Genomic DNA, 24,032 nt, shown 5'->3' with positions numbered 1-24,032 from the left:
CCTTCCTCTTTTTATCAATTATATTCTGTATTGCATTGAACCTAAGGTGGTATTAGCAAGTTTTCTGAAATCTATCTGGTCTAGGAAGGGGTATAAGGCAGATATTCACAAGATCGAACTTATTTCGTGTATACAATTCACACAACGTTAACAACGAACAAAAACGAAACAAAAAAGAAATTAATATTTACACAAATGGAAATTATACAATTGATACACACGATTACCACTGTTAACAACATATTGATCAATTAACCAGCCTGACAAACAGCGCATAAATATCTCAAGGTTAGACTACAGTTATTGATCAATTAACCAGCAGACTCAGATAATTGCAGTGAACGTTTCGAAAATTACACAAGTAATCAACAGAGAATTAGTAATTGACAATTGCATATAAAATGAATACAGTGTGTGAGGCAGTGGGATTACATTGCTGTATTTTACACAACAGCGACAAGATGAAGTTTGCACTAAAATATTCCACAGCCTTATTTCTTGCTGTGATGATTTTCATACCAGGGGGCGCCACGTCACGGTCTGTACATCAAGATGATGTTCGTTCTACGAGAGAGTATACAACATCTGTAAACGAGGATTTACCGATAGGTTCAACTATTCTACGAAGCCGAATGAGAGGCGATTTCTCGTATAGGATCAACTCCAACGCATCGGAACAAGTAAAACAGACATTTTCTGTGGACTCTGATTCGGGTGATGTTGTATTGATAAAACCGCTTGATTACGAGAGGCAGAAATCATATACAATTCCAGTCGATGCGACTCGTTCTGAGAACTCAACGACTCAAATACAGCGACTTAACGACAACAAAGTGAAGACAATTCTTGTTGAGGTAAATGTTCACGATGTCAATGATAATGCGCCTGTTATTACTACAAACACTCTAACACCGAATGGACTGATCGAGGTAGCGGAAAATGCACCTGTTGGTACGTTTATTGCACAGCTACTGGTGACTGATGCTGATAGCGGTAAGAACGGTCAATTCGATTGCAGTTTGGATGCGGAATCCTTCGATTTAATCAGAATGAATCGTAACGCATATACACTGATCACGCGCATGCGCCTAGATCGAGAAATGAGGTCAGTATATCTGGTTACATTGGTTTGCAGGGATCGAGGTGATCCCTATTTGACGTCACAGGAAACGCTTAAGATCCGCGTGTTGGATGTAAACGACAATATGCCGAGATTCTCTAGACCTTTATATCCAATAGCTATTTACGAGAATCGATTGTATAATTACCCGTTACTTCACGTTCAAGCGGTCGACGCTGATTCGGGTCCGAACGGTCGTGTGAGCTACAGAATATTAGACGATTCTGGATTGATTTCGATCAATGCTCGAACCGAGGCTATATCTATTCACAGTCGTCTAGATCGCGAAGTGAAGTCCACCTATAGGTTTAAAGTTCTCGCTACAGATTCTGGTGAACCTCGGCGCACATCGACAGCTACGATCAGGATTGCTGTAATCGATGTCAATGATAATTCACCCGTTTTTATGAATAATCACTATGAATTCAGTATCAGATCTGATGTTATGATCAACACTACAGTTGGTCAAGTTCAGGCTTCGGATCGAGATAGAGGTCCTAACAGCGAAATAACTTATAGTTTATTATATACTGGTGATAAAATTACGCGTTTATTCGCTGTTTCTAAACTGGGCGCCATAACGACTCGATCACGTCTCGACCTTGAAGAACCTAAAGACGAATATATGCTGTCGATAATAGCCAGAGATAACGGACGCGAGCCAAGGATGTCCTCTGCCTCAGTCCGAATCCGGATTATCCATTCTCCGCGACATAATGCTGAAACAGACAAACCTGCAGTACCATAAAATAAACTGTTAAGTGTAGTTTAACTCAAACAAACCGAGCTGAAGGAATTGATTCTGCTGAAGTTTTGACGTTAACAAGTGGATTATTCGATCGTGTTAATCCTTCGTCCATGATATCACTGATTCTGTTATCATGAATGAATTGTATTTAGAATTAAGTCATATATGCATGTAAAATCAATCAGTTATTTTTGTAAGCTCTCATCACGAGAATGTGGAAATACAGTAGTTTTTATCTAGTGTCTGAAAGCTGCTGTCTTGGGTCCATTATTTATGTGAATTCAGTGTCCTTCGTATTTCCATGGTTTGGTCGTGGTAAAATCCTGGTACAAACGGGTCAAATTGATAGGGAAGAATTAGGAGTATCCACACGTACTGTGTGTAGATGGTCACTGTAAGAAAATACACGCTATCGCTTCTAATGTTTTATCAGTTTCATTTCACGCTTCATTTCATTGACACAGCGATTTCTTGTAATTTCATGCTAGACTAGTGATGCGGCCCCTCTACAACTTTTCTGATAGGATAGACAGCACGAATATCTATAATTCAGATTGTAAATTTAAGTTTACTTTTCTCAAAGGTCAGTATTGGGGTTCAAATACAGAGGCAACATAAAGCTTTGCGAAGTGCGCTTCTGATTTCAGCTCCCGTTGCAACATAGAGAAAAAAATTGACGCCGTAATTAGCGACATAAACCAACACAAACAAATCACTGAGTACTTTTATATACGGTATATTTGATTTGTAAACTTCTGTACTTTGCATTATCCAATGTGGCGCGCATAGAATCAAAAATGAGAATGTCACGACTAAAGTCATTAGAATGATGACTCTATTGGTTTTGGCGCCTTTCTCTTCGGCCTGTTGACTTCTGCGTCCTGTGAATGTTCTATAGCGAAGGACAACCATTAAGAGCACGTTTACTATTAGGATGAAAGTTGCCGGGATGTAAAACACTGTGAATGAATAGACAAGTGTTAAAATACTACTCAAATTACGATAGTTCATCACAACACATCGATTCTGAGACGGAGAAAACCGCACACTAAAAAACTGTATAAACCCTGATGGCATACATCCTACAGTCGCTAATAACGCTATAATTCTGGCTGTTTTAACTTTGTTCAAACGTCTCGTCAGAAATGGATAAGAAACACAAGCGAGACGTTCAATGGACACGACTGCAATAAACCACGAAGACATGTTTTGGAAAACGTGCATCGTATAGTTTATCGATAAACAAGCAGCGGTCGAACGAAATTTAACAATTATATTCAAACCCATACATTTAAACACGAAATTCATCCAGAATAAAAGTCGACCAACAAGCACAAACGAATCGGTCACAGCGAGAACAGAAAAATACACGGAATAAGTTCGTCTGCGCAGCTTAATTTGCATAATCAGTAATGTCATTATGTTTCCGATAAGACCGGTGAATATAATGCACGGCAGAATGAGTAATGTTAACCAGTATCGTGAAGGTCTCATGTCTTCAACTTTAGGCGTGAAAACATTCTCAATTTCAGCGATCCAGTAAGCCAGATCATTAATAACTACAGTACTGTTGTTTTTACTGATAGACATTGTGTGAACGATCCTAGCCTAACATGCTCTCCAAACAGCGGTCTGCATCGCGTTCACCGTTCCAAACTCTGACAATAAAATATAAATGTTTTTGTCGACTAAATCTATTGAAAAACTGACACATGATTCAACAATAAGAATCAATGACCAGACACGCTTCATATTGATATTTCAATTATACTTTTGATACTCATGGAATCTCTCAAAATGAACTGAAGAATTATGAGTATTGATATTTCATGTTTCAACACAATAAAATGCATATTGACGCCATTCATTTGCTTTTACATACGTTAAGTTAAATCAAATTTCAAATATTTTTTACCATTGTGCCATTCATAGATACATGAACATGATTTTATATACAATACGCAGTATAAAAACTTCTTTTGTGGATTATTTTGAAATTTTCTAAAACGTGAACAAATTATCTTATTTTCAGTACTCGTCGAACACCTTATTGAGATAACCACCTGTAGTATTAAAAGTTAAAATGTAATCTTATCTGTAAAATTATCATCGGTAAACAAACTTGACATCATGAAAAAACAAATACCTCATCGAAACTGTTCGAATTCAGTCTAACTACGCGTAGAGTTTCATTGAAATATAGTTAAACTCCTTTGACAAAAAAACTTTATCAGTAAAACATACTTATCACAAAACTAGATTTTGATACGAGTCTGCAGAGCAAAGGTTTAGTGGTCAAACAGATAAGACAAAACCAATACTTCATTGATAGCAGGAATTTCAATCTATAGTTTATAAACTCACTGTAAATATCACTGTCAAACATAAAGAAAGATCAATCGAAACAAAACAAAAAGTTTGGATATAATCATGGCGGAAGAAGAAGGCGATATCGGTGAAGATCATGAAGCGCCAAAGTTTGATGACTTATTTGATATAATTGGTGGAAGCTGTTTTGTAGCATGTCTCTTCACAAGTTTCGTGATTATGGAAGCTGCTGGTGCTGCGTTTATAAAGTTTTTTGTACTCGATGTGGCGAATCCTGGTTGGTATTGCCCGAATCTCGAGTATAATATTACCGGTAATATGTCCGGTGAGGAGTTTGTTGAAGGATATTGCGTTAACGGAAAACCGTGCGTCAACTTTACATTCAACACTAAATACATCAGTACAGTTACAGAGGTTAGTTAGTTCAGTGTACCGGAACCAGTTTCACAGTTCCGGGTTATATTTGGTTTTTGAAAACAAATTCATCTAAACTCAGAGTTGACTCTAACTAAGCAACCGGCTGTGGAACCGGGTCCTGAATTTTACAAACTTTTCCCTATTCGGTGGCGTTGGGACTGCTGTCAATGTTTCAACGGAGTTGACAATCAGAGAAATTTTCGAAAAACTAATTTCATTATAGAAATTCACTCTGATATAGCCCTGTACCGAGTTAGGAGTCTGAATCTACTGCAGTTTAATGTAATTTCCTCGTTTTATCGCTTCATTTTTGATTTGTATCTGTATATTATTATCCAGTGGGAATTGATATGCGATCGAGCTTACATCCCCAAATTGATGAGTAGTGTATTTTTCGCCGGTGTACTAATCGGTGCATTAGTTGCCAGTCAAGTCAGTGATCTATTTGGACGGAAACCAGCCTTACTGTCATCCTGGGGTCTGGGTATTATAGTTCAGACGTTAGCGATGTTAGCTCCCTCGTGGACCGTCTATACGGCTTTGAGATTCATCACCGGATTATCTGCAGGTAAAAACATTTCTTTTCTTCGAATTTTGTTGATAGGAATATTTTTTACTATGTCCCGCAAGTCATCTTTAGGGAAACTGAATAATTCGATTAGATAGCGTTGAATAAACCCGTAGCTCAATGAAACATGTTGAACTTTATTCTCAATTCTTAGATTGGTATTTTATATTATCTCGGAGTGTTCCATTAATGGTTTTAATCAGGGAAAGATTTCTAAGTATCCACTTCATATCGACGAGAAAGTTCAACGAGTTTGAATTCCGATTCTTTATTGCAGTGTCATTTTATCATTTTAGGTGGAATTGTTTCGGTAACGACTGTTCTACTCTCCGAGTATCTAGCACCTAAGTGGAGAACATTGCTGTCATATCGCGTAGGTTGGAACCTCGGACCCCTCATTCTAACTGTAGCCGGATACACTCTCCGAGACTATAGAAAACAATGTCTCGCTATCGGGCTGTGGTCGTTACCAATTTTCCCGTTTGCTATTGCGTAAGTGAAGTGAATATGTCCTTTTACATTTGCCACATTAACGAATTCATCTTATTGTACAAAAAAGCGTCCTGGGAACATCAGAACCATCTGATTTACGAATTCTAAGAAATTCAGGTATTTTCTATTATTCAGGTATTTTCTATTATGTGATATACATGTAGCTCGTAGTAGATTTAGCGATTATTTCTTCGCATTTTCCGACGAGAAAATCTAAATCATTCTTTTAATCATGAATATATTCCAAATTATATAGAAAGCTGCAGCCATCCCGAGTTCACCTCAACGAATTATTTCCTCATGTTCTCAGAAAGCTTACCGTCTAGTAGTATTAACTAAATGAAACGGATGTAAAATGTAATACTGGAATTACAAACAATTTTCATTCATACCTTGGTTAAAATACCAAATTAGATGAATTGATAAATATGTGTGTAGGTTTCTATAGGTTTTTACCGGAAAGTTCCCGTTGGTTGCTGCAGAAAAAACGATTTAAAGAAGCGGAGAGATGGTTAAAACTGATGGCCCGAGTGAATCGCCAACCGGTGCCCGATCTAAGTGTGCTGAAGGTTATTGCCGACCATGATGAAAAACTACGACAACAAAGACAGAAATATAGCTATCTGCATCTATTCTCAACTAGGAAAATTACAATCATGAGTCTGACTATCATGTTCGGATGGTATGTTATATAGATATATCTATCTAATGATAATATCGATAATAATTCTTTACTAAATTGAGCTGTATCTAAGTAACCAGAGATCACTTTCCTGGTTAAATGTATATGATGAAAAATTCCCTGAAATACTATCTCATATTTAAAGGTTTACATGTTCTATTAATCTCGTATTTAAAGGTTTACATGTTCGACTGTCTCTTATGGAATTGAATCACAATTCTCCGGATTCACGGGTGATATTTACCTGAATATGTTAATCATATACGGTTTAATGGCCGCAGTTCGTTGGGTTCTAGTTTTTCTCATAAACATGTAAGAAACATATTTGAGATATATGAATCGATATCTAATCATAAACATATCGTATCTTGATATTTGATATTTTGCATACTAATTTCTAGTATCGGAAGAAGGAAAGGATACCCGCTGTTTACTGGTATTGTCTGTATTCTGATGATTATAGTTGTTGTATTGGACATCGTACGACCTAACGAAAGTCGCTTGCCACAGACAGCTTTAATTCTAACGTCCAAGATGATCATTACTGGTTCCTGGTCTGTAGTGCTGCTGTTTTCTACTGAACTGTATCCAACTCTAATGAGGTAATCACAGTAAAATGTGGTGGACTTGTTTTTAAGCAAATTTGTCAAAGAAGTTGATTTATATAGAAGTAGTTCATTGATTATATGAAATGAAGATGGAATCACAATGGAACCCTGTTTCTCTAAGGTGCCGGCTCTATAGACCAGATCGTCAGGTGTTCACTAAATCATTTTCTCTCATCATTATGGTTCATACTATTGTATCATTTACTATTCTGTCATTAAATTCAAGTTTGATTTATGTTTTGTACAGGAATGTTTCAACCGGAGCCGGAAACGTGGCCGCTCGACTGGCAGGAGTATTGGCTCCTCAAATTGCCTTACTGGTCAGTCAGTCAGATCTAAACATTCTGATAAACTAACTGTAACCTCGCTATAATGATTCCTCCTGTTTCAGGCTACGTTCAATAAAGCTGCGCCTTTTGGAGTCTATGCCGGTTTCACTCTGATTAGTTCGATCTTACTTTATACCATACTTCCGGAAACTACCGGGCGACCTCTACCGGAAAGTTTACCAACTAGGAAAAGTTCGAAGAAAACTAAAACCCGAAGCGACGATGAAGCACCCGCTACTGCAACTGAACTCGAGGGTTTGAATGGAACTGTAAACAGTTGAATTTGTAATTTTATTATTCATAAACTATAATATATGCTAATTTATGCATCTATGTTACATTCATCTAAATTCAAGGTGGAAGTTTTAATGTTCAAGATATATATTTCATATATAGAAATTTCAACTCCAATATTTTCTGTCACAAATGAATGAAAAATATAAATGTCTTACATTAGACGCGTTAATTAATGTATTTTCTGTAACATTCAAAAACAAAATAAAACATAGTTTAATCTAAGACACAGAGTCGTGCGAACCCCGAGTTTTTATCTTATGAATTTAAGTCAATTATGAGTCGAAGTATCAATAAGGTGAATAGGTACAATCTGATGACTGTGTCAGTGTCAAATTCCTATCGATACAAATTCAACGTGAAGTCCGTTTATATTGGAAATCGATATAAATATCGATCACAAATTGGCCGATTATCTAAGCTTATAATGAGTTTACCGATACGAAACTGCTGAGAAAATTGGAACCTCAAATTTTAGATATTAATTTACTGAATGACACATTAAATATCGAGAACAGTTCTCTCTCATCCAGCCGCAGCCATCAGCAGCAGCAGCAGGTTTCTCTAAAATCCCGGTCGCGGAATGAATGTGTCTGTTTATCCGAATCCTATTGGTTACACGAAGACGATTCTACATCCGGCTATCGTGTCTCAATACCCGATCTATAGATGGGTTTATTACACCTATCAGTTTATAGTTTTATCTCTGGGCTCAGTCGGTAACGTGTTGATAGTGTTAGTAATGTCTACGCCTAAATTACGCCGTTTATCCTACAGTCGTTTTTTCATTGCGCTCGCTTTTTCCGATTTTACATTTCTAACTACTCACATGTGGACGTTAGTGAACACGTTATGTTGTCATATCAACGGTTCCGTTTGTATCCCCGTGAATTCCTGGTTCCTCTGCGCGAGTCAACAGTTCTATAACAACACCTCCGCTTGCTACGGACCCAGTCTCCTGATTCTGGTCGGAGTCGAGCGTCTTTGTATCATTCGCTTTCCGTTTTCGGGTCCCAGTTTTTGGACACCGACTAAGACATCATTAACGGCGTTTCTAACATTCGTCGTCTGCGCTGGTATATATAGTCTGTTTTTCCTGGCTGTTAGTTATGATGATAAACACGGTTGTTACCTCAGCGATCAAACCCTGATGACAGTAACCTATCTATTCACAGTCTCTATACAAGGTTTCAACCCGACTTTAAGCCTTATTTTCATCACGGCTTGTATTTTCTATAATATGAATCAGATGAAGAAGAAAGTTGAGAACAGTAAATCGAACTCGAGCGCGAATCAAGCGACGATAATGGTGGTATCGGTTTGCGTGTTTTTTATCGTGACTTCAGTCCCGCTATGTGTCATACTGGTCCTGATTTATCTAATACCGGGTTTAGATCAGACTTTAGCTTTCCCCTATCAGTTAAGCGCGCTCATACAGTCACTGAATTACTCGATGAATTTTTATCTGTATATTTATTTCGGACGAGAAATTCGAAGGCAGTTTCTAATTATGTGCGGCGGTGTTTGTGCTTCAGCCGCAGGAGCCGCTGGAAAGTAAACATCTCCTACACCAGCCAAAAAACTCCTAGCGTTGCAATGGCTAACTCTATCTAGCCTCTGTGATTGGTTTAGAGTGGGTCACGTGATGTAAACAACTCGCCGGTTTTAATCTATTCTGCCAGTCTGAGTGGCAGGGAGCTATTCTACTTTTAATCAGATATTGATATTGAGAGAGCGAAAATAAAACTTACTGACGCGTATTTTCGGTGGTCGAGTTGTCGCTGGCTAAATAAAGACTAGGACTGTTCACTGGGAGAACCCCGAGACATGACGTCATTCACGCGCAGTTCAATCTGAGGCGAATGAATTCATATTGAATTAGAAATCATTTGTTTGTTTAAACTATAGTCATTATAAATATACACAAACTCGCAATGTTGTCTGTCCATATGAATTTAAACAGGTTCCTCATTCCTGGCTTCGAGGTTTGATTCTTAAAGTGCAGGATTTTGTCTAGGATCCAACACAAGAGGAATGAGATTCTAGGATCCTACACTCCACACGCGAGGAATGAGAATACAATTCTTCACACGTAAATCAAAGATTTAAAGTAAGTTCTTACTGATAACCTACTCTTGGGTTATCACTGGTTTGATTATTCTAAAAAAGAATATTCACGAAAATGTATCATCAATCATTTGAAAACAAGTTCAGTGTTCAGTATTCCTGAATGTAAACATCGTCTGACTCGGACTTTCGACTAATTTGGACAAAAAAGAAAATGATTTTTCTGACTTGCTAACGTGTTTTTCTATCCTTAACTGGATTTCGCTTAAACCTCGGACCAACTTTGCAGGTCCCAGTTAGTCCGAGACACTTCCCAGGTCCCGGTTAGTCCGGGTTAGGTGAGGTTTACAGCATTAGGATAAAGCCGAAATAAATTACTAACTCAAGGGAACAATTCTCCGACTCTGTTTTCTTTCGATCGTATCGTTTTCGTAGTCATTGAAGAATTGGACTGCCTTGGTGTTTCACTTCTTATTTTCTTAAATTTCTCATAGTGGAATTATATACTGAACTCTTTAGCGAAAGGTAAAAAGTTCACGTATATATTTGTAAATCTCAATGAAAACAACCCGCGAGCAGAATGTACGTACATTATAGCATGAAAGATGAGAGATAGCATTAATACGAGTATCTAATTAAATCGTATTAATGATTAACTAGTTTTTATTGCCTCTGTTATGTGAAGGCATGAAAGCCGACTGTATTAATTCATATCGTCCTATAGCCGTGTACTGACCAACGAGTACTAGGCATAATTAGAATTAGTTTTAAATTGCTGACAGTCGCCGAGGCATGCAGAGTCGAGTTCAACTCGTCAACAACAAACAAACATTCACGCGGGCCTCGCAACTATCATTTATCAGGGGAAAAAACCGTCGCCACTTTCAGACGAGTGAAATATATGTATTCAATGAGTCACTCCTCGAGTTAATAGTTTGTTTTTGCTGTTTTAAAACGTCACCGGATGAAACCTATTATTCTAGGATTGTACGATTAAAAACGGATCGACCGTCGACTATTGGTTCACACCTGTAACAGGGAATAAAGCCACAAAATGTCTAAAGTAAGTTGAATTCACAAATGCGTTATGTTCATACTGAATAGTTCATTCAATAATTTCAGGAATTCAAAATGTAGGAAGCAAAGTTACTTTATTTATTATATTAAATTCGATATGTTTCGAAAAGCTTATAACCATACCGACCATACCGACAGTAGTGTTTAGATATTTCAATGATTTATTATCTATTAACAACGAACCAATTCAAATTAACCGAAGGCTTTTAACGTTCGAATGACCCTAAATAGATCACGATAGGTAAAACACAATATCCGTGTTGACGCGATGAGGAGAGAATCCCACAATGATAATAAAAAGTCCGAAAATGAAACTTCGAGATAGTAGTTTATTCAACGTTTCGACTATATCCTAATAGTCATCTTCAGGAATAATGAGATACTACAGAAATTATGAGATATATATACAATCCAGGGACAAAGAGACTAATTCAAGTAATCAGAGATGATACAAACTAAAGGAAAATTAACGTAGAAACAGTTACACGCTAAAATAGATTAAAGGGAAGCAAACTAAGGGGTGATTATAAACAACAATAGTGAGTATAAATATAAATGAAACTTAAAGTCAGTAGTAAAAAGAAAGACAAACTAGGGGGCACTTAAAACAAAGGTGAATACAAGTTAAGTCAGAGACGAAATTGATGAGAGAACAAATAACAAATAATCAAAGGGGAAATCAAGTGTTGAGTTTAACCAGTTTACAGAGGAATTTTGATATAAGTTTATTATGGGGTGAAAAACCATTGTTAAGGTTTACAACGTTGTTCGAATTTTCAATAATTAATGCAGATTCCAAAATATGTCTTCTAGTTTTATCGCTGCAAGGGTAAACTAATTCAGCATTAGCAAAATCAAAATTGTGTGAAGTCTGAAAAACATGACTAGCAACTCCGCTTTCAGGTTTAAAGTTTTTTACATCTAATTTATGCTCTTTTATGCGTTGATTAAGATTCCGACCTGTTTCTCCTATATATACTTTGTCGCAAACTTTACAAGGTATTTTATAAATTCCACAGTTTAGGGATTCGGTTTTCGGTTTGTTGTTAATCAATATGTTACTAAGTTTATTATTGTATTTAAAGATGAGTTGTTTATTTAGTGACCGAAGAGAAACTTTAGAATTCTCGAGGAAAGGTACATACGGTACAATGATAGGCTGTTTATCGGTAGCCAACGTAGGAGTTCTAAGGTTGTTATTTCTAAAATGCGTAGTACGAGCTTTAAGTAGAGCTTTTTTCAATAGGAAATCGGGGTAGGCAAGTTTTTTGAGAGATTGGTTAATATGGTGAATTTCATCGGGTAGAAATGAGGGGTCGCAAATTCTCAAAGCGCGAAGAAATAATCCTTGAGCTAAACCGAGTTTAATATCCGGAGAAGTAAAAGAGAAGTAATGGAGGTAGGATTCAGCGTTGGTAGGTTTCCTATAAACCGCGAATTTCAAAAAGAACTATTAACTCGAGGAGTGACTCATTGAATACATATATTTCACTCGTCTGAAAGTGGCGACGGTTTTTTCCCCTGATAAATGATAGTTGCGAGGCCCGCGTGAATGTTTGTTTGTTGTTGACGAGTTGAACTCGACTCTGCATGCCTCGGCGACTGTCAGCAATTTAAAACTAATTCTAATTATGCCTAGTACTCGTTGGTCAGTACACGGCTATAGGACGATATGAATTAATACAGTCGGCTTTCATGCCTTCACATAACAGAGGCAATAAAAACTAGTTAATCATTAATACGATTTAATTAGATACTCGTATTAATGCTATCTCTCATCTTTCATGCTATAATGTACGTACATTCTGCTCGCGGGTTGTTTTCATTGAGATTTACAAATATATACGTGAACTTTTTACCTTTCGCTAAAGAGTTCAGTATATATTTTACTATTAGATTCCCATTCATACGTAAAAGCCAGAGACGGGTAAAGGGAGTTTAAATATATAAGAAAGTTATCTACATTGAAGTCAAAGGGAACCAAAGCCAGAACATCGTCAACATATCTGAGCCAGATTTTAGGGTGAATATCAATGTAAAGAGGCAATATTTCAGATTCAACATGTTCTAGGAATAAATTAGCTAGAATAGGACTTAGAGGATTTCCCATAGCGATACCGAATGTCTGCTCGTAAAAACAATTGTTGAATTCAAAAAAGGAGTCCGTCGTACAAATAGAGATAAGGTCGATGATACAATCCGTAGGAATGCCGAAGTTAATGTTAAGTGATGGTAATCTGCGTTTTAAGAAATCAAGAGTAGGTCCAAGAGGAACATTGGTAAAAAGGGAAGTAACATCAAATGATATAAATTTGTCGTTGCCAGGGATAATATTCTTAATACGTTCAAGTAAGTGTTGATTATGGCGAAGGTGCGACGGAGAGAACGAACCGAGCACCGGAGATAACTGTTTCGCGAGAAATTTAGATAACCGGTATGTAGGAGAATTACAATTGGAGACTATAGGGCGCAGTGGAACATTATCTTTATGAATTTTAGGCAAACCATAGATATATGGTAAAGAGGGAAGACGTGAATGGAACTTATTCAGAGTTTCTTTAGCGGAGGGGAAACGTTTAATAATATCCGAAAGACTTCTGTTGAAATTAGCTTGCATACGAGGAAGAGGATTCGATTTAAGTTTCTTATAAACACCAGGATTATCCAAGAGAGATTGCATTTTAACATTATAATTATCCAGATCTAAAATCACAATCTTGCCACCTTTATCAGCCTTAGATATTTTAATAGTCTTTAACTTCCGTAGTTCTTGGAGGGCGAGCCGAAATCGACGAGGTAGATATTCAAAAAGGTTCCTGTTGAGTTGATCGCATATAGCCTGTAGATTCATGAATATAAAGTTATAGTCCAAACTGTTCGGAGATGATTTGCGATATTCCAATTGGGTGACAAAGTCTAAAACATGTTTATCTTGATGAGGAAGAGAAAAATTCAAACCGTAGCCGAGAAGTTGACACTGAGTAGAAGATAACGTGGTTGAAGACAAATTTACTATGTTTTCGGTGTTGCTAAATCTAGTCCAAGGGCTGGAATCAATGAGTTTATTCAGTTGGTTGGTAAGATCCACGGACTTTCTGTGCTGATGATATTTTCCAGAGCCTTGAACAATAGTGGAGAGCGATTTCCAGAGGAATAGGTCCGGTACGTAATTTTGATACCTCGTATCAATTTACAACTAATTTCATAGACACTGCTGCCCTTGCTGTTAGTATTCATAGTCCGTTGTTGCATCATCGGATATTTACTGAACTTGTCGTCGTGTAATCAATGTATATAACTAAAAGGTAACCGTTAATTGCGGTTGCTACGAATCAAACTAAAGACAAACCACACACTATATCTCCGTAGCTGTGGAACCGAAACGGAAACACATGCAGTCATATTGATATTCATGATAGGTTGATAAACATGTATTCTGGTTGAAACCGGTTGTGGCTCTTCTAAGTTCATTTAACAAACTGTATCTTCAAACTCAGAGATACATCTTATCATTGAAATATTGAATGGATTTTTCAATTGTTGTTTATGAAGGTGCTTGAATTTTTGGAAATTTTGAAATATGGTTTTTGTGTCGGGTTTTTTTCCATATAAGCTTCACGTGTATATTTTCTCATCTGGAATTCTTTTTTTTTTTTAGGTGCGTCCCGAATCTAACGATACGATCATGTTGATCGATATATCCGATTTGGATGATCTGCATCTCAGTAAAAATGGAATCTACATCGTGGAAACGATAGCACGTGATATGAACCTAACGCAAACTTGGAATAAAGAAAAACTAATCGCGACTTTAACTAAAATCAGAGATGCAGCGATTCCAATAGAAGCCAAACGCTTGCTAAGGTAATTGGTATTTATTTGAGTTTTCGCGACTATTGTCGATTTGTTTACAGACATTTTACACAATCCAAAATCCATTTAGAAATCTACCATTCAATATTGACCAATCATTACTGGCTGTTTGCACCCGCTATTCGACTTCCCATCAGTCATTTCATATTTTCATATATCGATTGACAAATAAATAAATATCTATTGAAAAATACAACGGATAAAACAGTTTTTACAAACAATTCGTGTGCGTCATCGCAAACAAATACAAATTAATTCTAGACAGATTTTTATCGTACGATGGATGTATCAATGAAACCGCAGTCAGACAGTCAGTCATTGTCTCTTTACCTACACACTGCACAGTTCATTGTTTGCGGGTAATGTATGTGTTTGAATAATGTATGTTATTTATGGTAATTACTATGGTCACTGATTGCAAACCCCGCAATCCAGATTGGTTTCTAAAGACGAGCGACAGTCTATTAAATCAATTGAAGAAAAATGCACATTTAAACAACTAGGATAGTGACATTTCCGGCTCAATTCTACGAGTCATTTTCAAAAAATAAAAACTGTAGTGATGTTTAGATTCAATTCTATGAGCCATTTATAACAGATAAGAGGAGTAGTGACGTTTCAACGAAGTCATTTATGAACTACTTCCAACGCAGAGAGTCTAGTTTAATACACTACTTATATGTACGTACTAGGAATTCATTACGTTTCTAAGACAAACAACAAATATATCTCTCCGAAACATTATTCAAATAATGTACTTTTAAGCTTTATGGGACTGAGGTGTAATAAACAGTATATGTGGTCGGCAGTATTGACCGGCAGCACGCCAGTCATTGCCCGGAAGTATAAGCCATTAACCGGTAACTCCACCACTGACCACGGGTATCAGAAATAGATCCAATCTTTAATCAAGATGACGACAATTTTACAGAATATTAAGTTCAGGGTAAACACTGTTTTCTGTCGTGTTCACAACAAAATCTCATCGCGAGTTTTATCTAAAACTTAATAGGATAAAAGGATAAAATGAATGAAACATTGAGATTAAAATATACATCAATTTAGCAAAGTAAATAGAACGGAGTCTCCGGGGGAGAGAGGATGTGTTTGTTTTAGATTTAATACACGTGCAGTCTGTGTTCAGATATATCAGTCTTGTTTTAGTAGAGTAATGTTTATCGCATCACTGCCTGTCACACGATACTAGGCCTATTGTTTCTTACACTTAGTGTCTCCGTCTAGGACGTAATTACAGTAGCGATATACAAGCTATACAAACAGGACTGACCTGATGGTGGTCAGTAGGAGCTCGATTCTAATTAGACTCTTCTTTATGAAAGCATCGATTGACCGTGGATCTGATTGAAATCAATTGATAGGACAACATCGATTGTGCGTACGTTTCATGTAAATATAAACACATGGTCTTACAGCGGTCCGAATTCAGTACCGTACATACATAAACCTACACAGACACATCTAGGACAGTGATTTATAGATTGATTATGGAGGATGCACCGTCTCTGCCGGGTTTGGTGTTAGACTCACTGGACGATATAAGCCTATACCAGCTATCACCTCATAGACAACGACAATCGATAATTCGTCCTCAAAGTTGCCCAAACTCGGCGCGTGATTGTACCGTACAAACTATAACCGATGTTCCGCTGGATAAAATTCAAATAGACGGCGCTGAAATTCCACAGGATGAAGGCTACGGAACGTTCCCGAGACCCGAGGATCGGCGGATCCGACCCAGGCTTCGACGGCCTACCGCCGATAGTAAAATGCTTCTATTTTCAATTCATCACGAACTGGCATCAGAACGGAGAACCGGAAGGATGAAAAGGATTTTTGAACTAAGCAGGTAATATCAGGGCGGACACAATACACAGTACAATATACAGAACGGTTAACCTGACATTATTGGCTAAAGCTCTTGTTAAAAATCATTTTCTCCGAATGTTTCATCGTAAACGATTGATTCATGATTGATTCCGTTGAAGTAGACGTATTCCGATAGATGGCGCATTGTTGCTTGCTAATGACGAGTTCGATTAACTTCCCAGTAGTTTGCAGCCAAACGAGGGAGGCACGTGACCTTCCCGACTAAACTCAGGTCCCACCTCCCACTGTATTATCACTGCTAGCTGTGTTACTCGATCGAGACCCAACACTCGTTTCAAACTGCATCAGAAATGAGATGCAGGACTCAGTTCCACAGTTTCAGGTTTCTGGTCAATTTTTTAGCTATTTCTTTAGCCAATAGAGTAGACGGTTTTATGGGATTTTAAACCATATATTACTACTTTAATCTATAAACCATTAAATTGTCTACTTAATTTGATATCTAATTTGCACTGCGCCCTCTCGTAAATATTATTGATACCGATTCGACAAAAACATCTGGTAAAAAATGAACAATAAATGATTCTCGGTTTACAGTCGTTAAACCACGAATTCTAGAAACCACGAAGCTTTTTAGTGATTTACTGATATACTTGCGGCTATACCTCACCGACCACTTGAGACATAACGAATTATTGTCGATTTATAGATTATTATTCAAACTCGTGACTGGTTTTATGGTCTGGCAGCTGTTTTAACTTAATACAATTGACTTCTTTTTACTCTCGCTAACAATTTATTGAATCATCATTTTTATTTTCTTTCCATTTCACGTTTAACATACACACGATATACATGTATGCGATGAAAAATATCAGTGGCTTTAGTTTGAGTGAAGCTGATTCAATCATACTACATTCTACACATTCAATATGTATATACGTATTGCGGCGTATTCTAAAAGCACCGCCGCCCCTCACCCTAATAACATCTCAACATATTTGAGATGAAATAAGACGTCGCGGAGAAAAAATATCGAATCTCATTTCATCAGGGGCCACCAGTAATTATAGGCTTACAATATATAAAGACCGTATTTTAAAAATCGTTATAAAAGCGGGTTGATATTTGAGACGATCCATCTGCTTCAGTTTTACAGATATACTGATTGTCATTGCCAGAAATCTATTCAGTTTAGCTTTATATATATTTGATATTTTCTATCCGGTGACTAGATCACTAATTACGACGGGTGGGCGCCATCTACCCATACTACACGCGTGCTACTGCATAAGCTACTCTAAAACCATGACCTCAGTAATGCATGATCCACCATCAGAGTCTACTTCAAATCGTTGATAAAAACGATTTTAATCTCATTGCTTTAATCGAGAGGATGCAAGATACTGATTTATTGAGTAATACTGTCTCATACATCGACTTATTGTCATCAGGGCTGCAGCTGTGGCGTGTACTGGATCAGTTGACAATTATAAATTCACTGAATTAGGCCTGGTACAATCATCGCAACTTCATCCATACAGATGTTCATCATTCACCACGCAATAACTGACAAGACCCCTAACAGTCCGACTGAGACACCTCGCAGTTTCGACTAGACACCTCGCAGTTTTGACTAGACCCCTCGCAGTTTTGACTAGACACCTCGCAGTTCTGACTAGACGCCTCGCAGTTCTGACTGGATCATGCAGAGCTATAGGGGTCAGTGAAATTGAAAGTCAAACTACGACAAACGATGAGAAATTCAGATAAAAACGATTAAAACTAGTAGTAGGTTCTTTCTCAGCAATTTCAGCTCTATGAACGTCGATTTAGTTACGGGACAGTACATTCTTTGTGTAAATCATGGCTATACAGGCCTGTCGAATTAATTTACCGTAAAAACCCTTTGGAAGCAGGTGGCCTGAAGCAGTCGTCATTATATGGAATATTATGTATATACTAGTTCAGTTGACAGTAAACGACCACAGCTCCGAATGTCCAGTTCAACTTCACCACTACATCCAGGATTATATATATTTTGGAATATATTACGTAAAAGTTTTGAATCATTGGAATAACAGTTTCCCATAGATACCAGGATTCTACCAAGAACTACGTTGGAACATATATTTCTAAATGGAGGCAGTGAAAATACCGGTTTATGGAGCGACGCCCGAAGAGCGACTGAAAGGCAAAAAGAAAGCGAGGGATGATAAATTATCAGAGAAAACATTCTTATTGTGGAAAGGGAAACATAAATATAAGAAACTACAAAAACGTGTCAATGTACAAAGAACAAATTGGGCATCGGCTAGGTAACCGAGCGCGTTACCATTATTATTGATGTCAAAACTTTTAATCCTTCTTTCAAAAACATAATGTCCACGTTTTAATGATTAGTATAGGCCTAAGTGACGATTGTGTATTTTCTTTCAGATATAAATTACTGGAAAAAATCAGTGCAGAAGATTCATCTTTGGTTGGACGCGGTAAAAAGGTACGCTTAGGCTTACCCTTATAGTGTTGTTGATAACTTTCCTATAACTCATCTCGGCTAATGTCATCTTTAAAACTAATTTGAATAAATGTTGCAACAATGGTCTTCCGTTCATGGATTTCATTCCTTGATCGAAAGAACAGATTTTCAAAACGTCAGCAAAACGGTAGTGGAAATTGTGGAATGCCGACAGTGCAAGATGGAATTGAGCTTCGGTCTCGGTTCAGACCGTCAAGCGCTTCGGTCGAATACGGGCTTAAACGTAGAATTTCTTCTGTTCGTTCACAGCGTTTCCTTACAGCGACGAAGAAAGTCAGAAATGCGCCATCGATATCAGTTTGGGGTGGATCATTCAAATCAATTGAAGGTAGGCTTTATGAAGTTCTTGCACTTAAGATGTTTTCACAAGTAGGGCGGTTTAGATGACTTCATAAAAACTCTTTTATTTTCAGGTCATTTTGGTTCGGGTGTATTGTCGTATTTTGTATTTTTGAGATGGCTGTTCTTCCTGAATCTATTCATCTTTCTGGTTGTATTTCTATTCGCTGTGATTCCACAGATTACATTCCCCACTCAGTCGACTAGTTCTCTAGTCAGCGGGGATATTGCTATGAACACTTCCATACAATGTTCGGCGCTCTATGATGAATACGTCACCAATACGACAACTCAACAAGCTGATAAACTCATTCAAGATTTCTTACAAGGAACGGTGAGTAGATTTTTTGCAGCAGACCCAGTTACATAGAGCTGTAAGAATTCTGGTTCATCAAGAACCCATGTGGCCCTTCGTGTGACTCCCTTCACTCCCCTCATCCTAATAAGCTGTGAGGGATGCACCCTATCTTACCATAGCTGTGAGGGTGTACCCTACCCTACCATAGCTGTGAGGGACGTAACACGAATTGATTGAATTTTAAATCCGTGAACAAAAGAAATTTCTGGAAAGTCTAAATACTAATTTTATTTTGATTTGTATTTGATATAGGGTTGGATGGAACGAACCATTTTATTTTATGGATATTACGACAATCAACAGTTTAGTTTATCGTCGACGTTCTCATACAACATGCCACTAGCCTATCTTTGTGTCGCCGGTGTTGCATTATTGTTTAGTCTGATTCTGATGGTTTGTAGGTAAGTCGTATTCTGACCGAGACGGCCTTCGGAAAACCTGTAAAAACTGAGGAAGCATTTCGCAAACAGTGACTTTTGGTTTTCCCAAGAGTCACCGCTACACACATATTCTACTCGTACCTTGGTACCACTGGTATATGGAACCTTGTTAAACAACACGAGCCAAGATTCAGTGATGTATTCTGTCTTTATTTTCTAGCATGACAAATACATTGAAACGGAATATAGTTGATAGCGCCGATCAGGTTAACATGAAATACAGTTCTATGATATTCTCCAGCTGGGATTATACTCTGACTTTAGAGGATAGCGCGCTTATCAAAGCTAAAAGTCTTTACCAACAGTTCTCTGTAAGTTGATACAGTCCGTCACCAGACTTAGATTTGAGATCAGTTAAAGCCTTATTTAGTTAAAATAACCGATCTGATGAAATCTAAGTGACCAGTCTTCTGATCTCAGGATTCTTGTCACAGTAACTGGGCCCAGTATAACTGGTTCTTTAGACAGGTATCAACTTAAACCCGTGGGTTAACTCAATTGACAATGATTCGAGTTAGCCCACGGGTTAACAGTTAATACCAGGCTATAGAACTATCGGCCATAAAGTTCTTTTCACTCGATATAAATTTGATCAATTAATTTGTATGATTTCAGGCTGAATTGGACGAGGAAAGGAGGGAGTTGAAGAGAATAGCTCGCACCACTCAGCAGAAATGTAACCTGTATTCAATACGACTTGTCATCAATCTGATAGTAATAGCTTTACTTGCTGCTGGAGGTTACTGTATATACGTCGTCACTACTCTAACATTAGAGGTACGAAACACTGTCAGCCATTTCAGAATCTGGAACCCTGAGACACCCGATCCCAAATTGCTAAACGTGATTCACGTGTTAGACGTTGTTAATGTCTTCGTAATGTAGACAAATCCACAGAAAAAATAAGGAGCCCGAAAATGTTTCCTTGAGCTAGCAGTCTGTATTCAACGTTTCGGCTATATTCTAATAGTTATCTCATAGTCATCTTATATTCTATTAGTCGAAACGTCGCTCAAGGAACCATCTCGAACTTTATTTTCATGGACCTAGGAATAATGTCCTGTTAATGTCCTGTTGTTTTTTTCAGTTGACTAAAAGTGCAGCTTACAGCGGTTATCACGACTTTCTGAAATTGCTCATCGAGTTTTTACCGTCGCTGACAATCACTGCATTAAACGCTGTGCTTCCGACTTTATTCAAAATAATGGTTAAACCTGAGGAATACCGTCCTATGTTCGCAGTACAGATGACAATAGTTCGGTAAGTAATTAACCAGACCAAGTCCGTATTCTGTATTAGCATTTGTTCTGTGTAATTTGTTGCGTGTCTTTCTTTGTCCTACGCTAAAGTTTGTTTCATATCGAGCGATAAAATGAAGTGTTTGAATTCTCAACCGTCATGTGCTGCCCCTATATACTTATCGGCGAATTTGGGAACTGATCAAGTACGCGCTTGCCGCAGTAAGAATATCGTTCAGTCGAGTTAGTTCTCTTGTTCACCGCTATTGATATGTATAGGGGCAGCACTTAACGGTCGTCAACATCTGACACTAGAGCGCCAATACCGCACACTGAAAGATGCTATAATTGTTGAATCTGTCCACAGTAGCATCTGTTATTATGTGACATATTGTTGAATCTGTCCACAGCAGCACCTGTCATTCTGTGACACATCTGTGTGATGGTGCTGGTCGCAGATTCTACACAATTTACTGAAATCAATGCATTAGTCCCCGGCCAGTACACATGTACATAGGTTAATGATAATTATGAAATGCAGTGTTTCGCTGGACCTGTTTGTAAATATTAAACGAATCGTATCCCGCATATAATAAGTTATTGAATCTCTCTGGATCACTGTATTGTAGTTCTCCCCTAGTACCACGCATTGTTTCTATTGTTTTGCTCATATTATTTTCAGGGCTGTTTTGTTGCGTTTGGCCTCTTTGGGATTTCTAATAGCTACTCTTTACGTCCAAGTGACCTGTTCAACTAAAGATGCTACATGTAGTGTTGGCATTAATGAATGTACTCCATTAAGGGTATGCATCCAGTCATCAGAAATCTTTTTTTCTGCTCGAATGAAGGTTCTTTAATTCTTTCGTCGTATATCAAAATTGAATTTCGATTATCTTATGAATTTCCAGTGCTGGGAAACGTACGTTGGACAGAATTTCTATAAATTGGTCATCATGGATTTTCTGACTGTATTCTGCGTTACATTAATCGTAGAATTTCCGAGGAAGTAAGTGTACAAGGGCCGAGTCAAGTTCCCTAAAGTATTGTCATAGTCCACCGCCGCCATCCTAGTAAGATAAATAAAGTCCACGCATCTTTAAACCATTTAACGAGTTATCAAAATTTCTTTTACAGACTGATAGTTGACAAATGCCAGTGTAAGATCGTACAAATTGCTGGATACCAAGAATTTGACATTCCGAAAAACGTATTAGATCTTATTTATGGTCAGACACTCTGCTGGTAAGTAATGAGACCCTTAGATCCCGCTCGAACCTGGCCTAGATAGGTAGGTTATTCCTGGTCCATCGTTATATAAATATACATGTAAATCATATATATTTCAGGATTGGTTTTTTCTTTTGTCCGCTGATACCGGGAATGACTGTTGTGAAATACTTCATCGTGTTTTACCTCAAAAAGGTAAACTGATTGTCGGTGGAAACGACCGAGCCGGCCGGGTTGTATGAGAAATCAATGTGAACATCTTATATATCATATTTCAGGGTTCAGCGTTAGTGAATATGAAACCTTCCGAGCAACCATTTGTAGCATCGCGTAGTAATACATTCTTCTTGATCGTACTACTTCTGGCGTACTTCCTGTGCGCATTGCCGATTGGTTTCGTGATAGCGAGGTATTTAAACAGAGATTTATGAGCATGCTAGAACGAACAGCAGTATTTTATAGAATTCTATCTCTTTCTCATGTAGGATTGGGCCGTCGAAAGGATGCGGACCATTCCGTGTTTATAACACGATGTATGAATCTGTGACGACATTAATCAGTAGTTGGCCCGCAGTCGTCGACGATATCCTAAACTTCCTCGGATCTGCTGGATTCATTGTACCGTTAATTCTGTTGTTAATGTGAGTAGATGTAGCTGATTTAGGAGGATGAACCGCGATTGATTGAGGTTTCTTAGACACCAGAATGAAATGAATTATGATTTGTATTATTTCTAGATTGATGATTTATTACTATGCTACATTAGGAAGAGCTTTCCGCGCCCGAAATGATATTCTCAAAGAGCAACTGATTTTAGTAAGTTTTAGCCTCACTCCACTTACAGTCCTCCTGGCCTCACTCCACTTACAGTCCTCCTGGCCTCACTCCACTTACAGTCCTCCTGGCCTCACTACTTTTGTACCTAGGTCACCATTCTTAAACTCCTCATTGTTCCATTGTGATAATTACGGTAATACATGATGTATTGTTGTGATATTGTAGGAAGGCAAGGATAAACAGTTTATGGTAGCGAGGCTGAACTCACTCGGTGATAAACAAACTTCCAAAAAGAAATCTCTTCGTAGCATCGTCAGTGACGCGTCAAAAGGGGGTCCTAGAGCACCGCCCCCTGTCGCCCAGCCATAGAACTACAGTGAGCTCGATCAGCCAGCAGAGATACTATTTCCACGTAGACAAGTGACAGTGACCTTCACATTGACGTTGTTTATTTCTCAGAATCTGAAAACGTTTTGATATATTTAGACTCAGATCAACAGATTGTTTTAAGGTTTCAACTGTTTCACAAAACCGGTTTCTCTGATATCAACGGAAATAAAAACAGTATTTGTATCAATTACGGCGATTAAAATGTGTCGAAAAGTTGCCCATTTCTGTAGCTATGGTAATTATGAAGGTACTAATGATAACATGTTAAGACTC

The 24,032-nt window shown here is 37.8% G+C and overlaps 3 protein-coding genes across 3 annotated transcripts; all 3 read left to right on the top strand.

The window, feature by feature from the left end:
* The first annotated feature begins 506 nt into the window (after positions 1-506).
* On the top strand, positions 507-1,868 carry LOC141903315 (protocadherin beta-14-like). Its single transcript, XM_074791418.1, has one exon. It carries the CDS (start codon positions 507-509, stop codon positions 1,866-1,868), a length of 1,362 nt encoding a protein of 453 aa, XP_074647519.1.
* Positions 1,869-4,240: 2,372 nt separating this feature from the next.
* Positions 4,241-7,717, top strand: LOC141904112 (solute carrier family 22 member 15-like). The gene is made up of 8 exons (XM_074792622.1): positions 4,241-4,610; positions 4,953-5,181; positions 5,478-5,673; positions 6,122-6,355; positions 6,533-6,667; positions 6,757-6,957; positions 7,211-7,283; positions 7,355-7,717. The coding sequence occupies exons 1-8, from the start codon at positions 4,299-4,301 to the stop codon at positions 7,571-7,573; spliced, it is 1,599 nt and encodes a 532-aa protein (XP_074648723.1). The 5' UTR covers positions 4,241-4,298; the 3' UTR covers positions 7,574-7,717.
* Positions 7,718-10,577: 2,860 nt separating this feature from the next.
* Positions 10,578-24,032, top strand: LOC141903757 (transmembrane channel-like protein 7). The gene is made up of 17 exons (XM_074792035.1): positions 10,578-10,716; positions 14,389-14,594; positions 18,891-18,951; positions 19,240-19,318; positions 19,404-19,663; positions 19,940-20,088; positions 20,288-20,438; positions 20,743-20,904; positions 21,215-21,387; positions 22,048-22,168; positions 22,274-22,371; positions 22,500-22,607; positions 22,712-22,787; positions 22,871-23,001; positions 23,078-23,233; positions 23,330-23,408; positions 23,595-24,032. Exons 1-17 carry the CDS (start codon positions 10,708-10,710, stop codon positions 23,736-23,738), a joined length of 2,163 nt encoding a protein of 720 aa, XP_074648136.1. The 5' UTR covers positions 10,578-10,707; the 3' UTR covers positions 23,739-24,032.

Source organism: Tubulanus polymorphus, chromosome 4 (assembly GCF_964204645.1).
Source record: "Tubulanus polymorphus chromosome 4, tnTubPoly1.2, whole genome shotgun sequence".
Lineage (NCBI taxonomy): Eukaryota > Metazoa > Nemertea > Palaeonemertea > Tubulaniformes > Tubulanidae > Tubulanus > Tubulanus polymorphus.
This window is presented reverse-complemented; position numbering and strand designations above follow the sequence as displayed.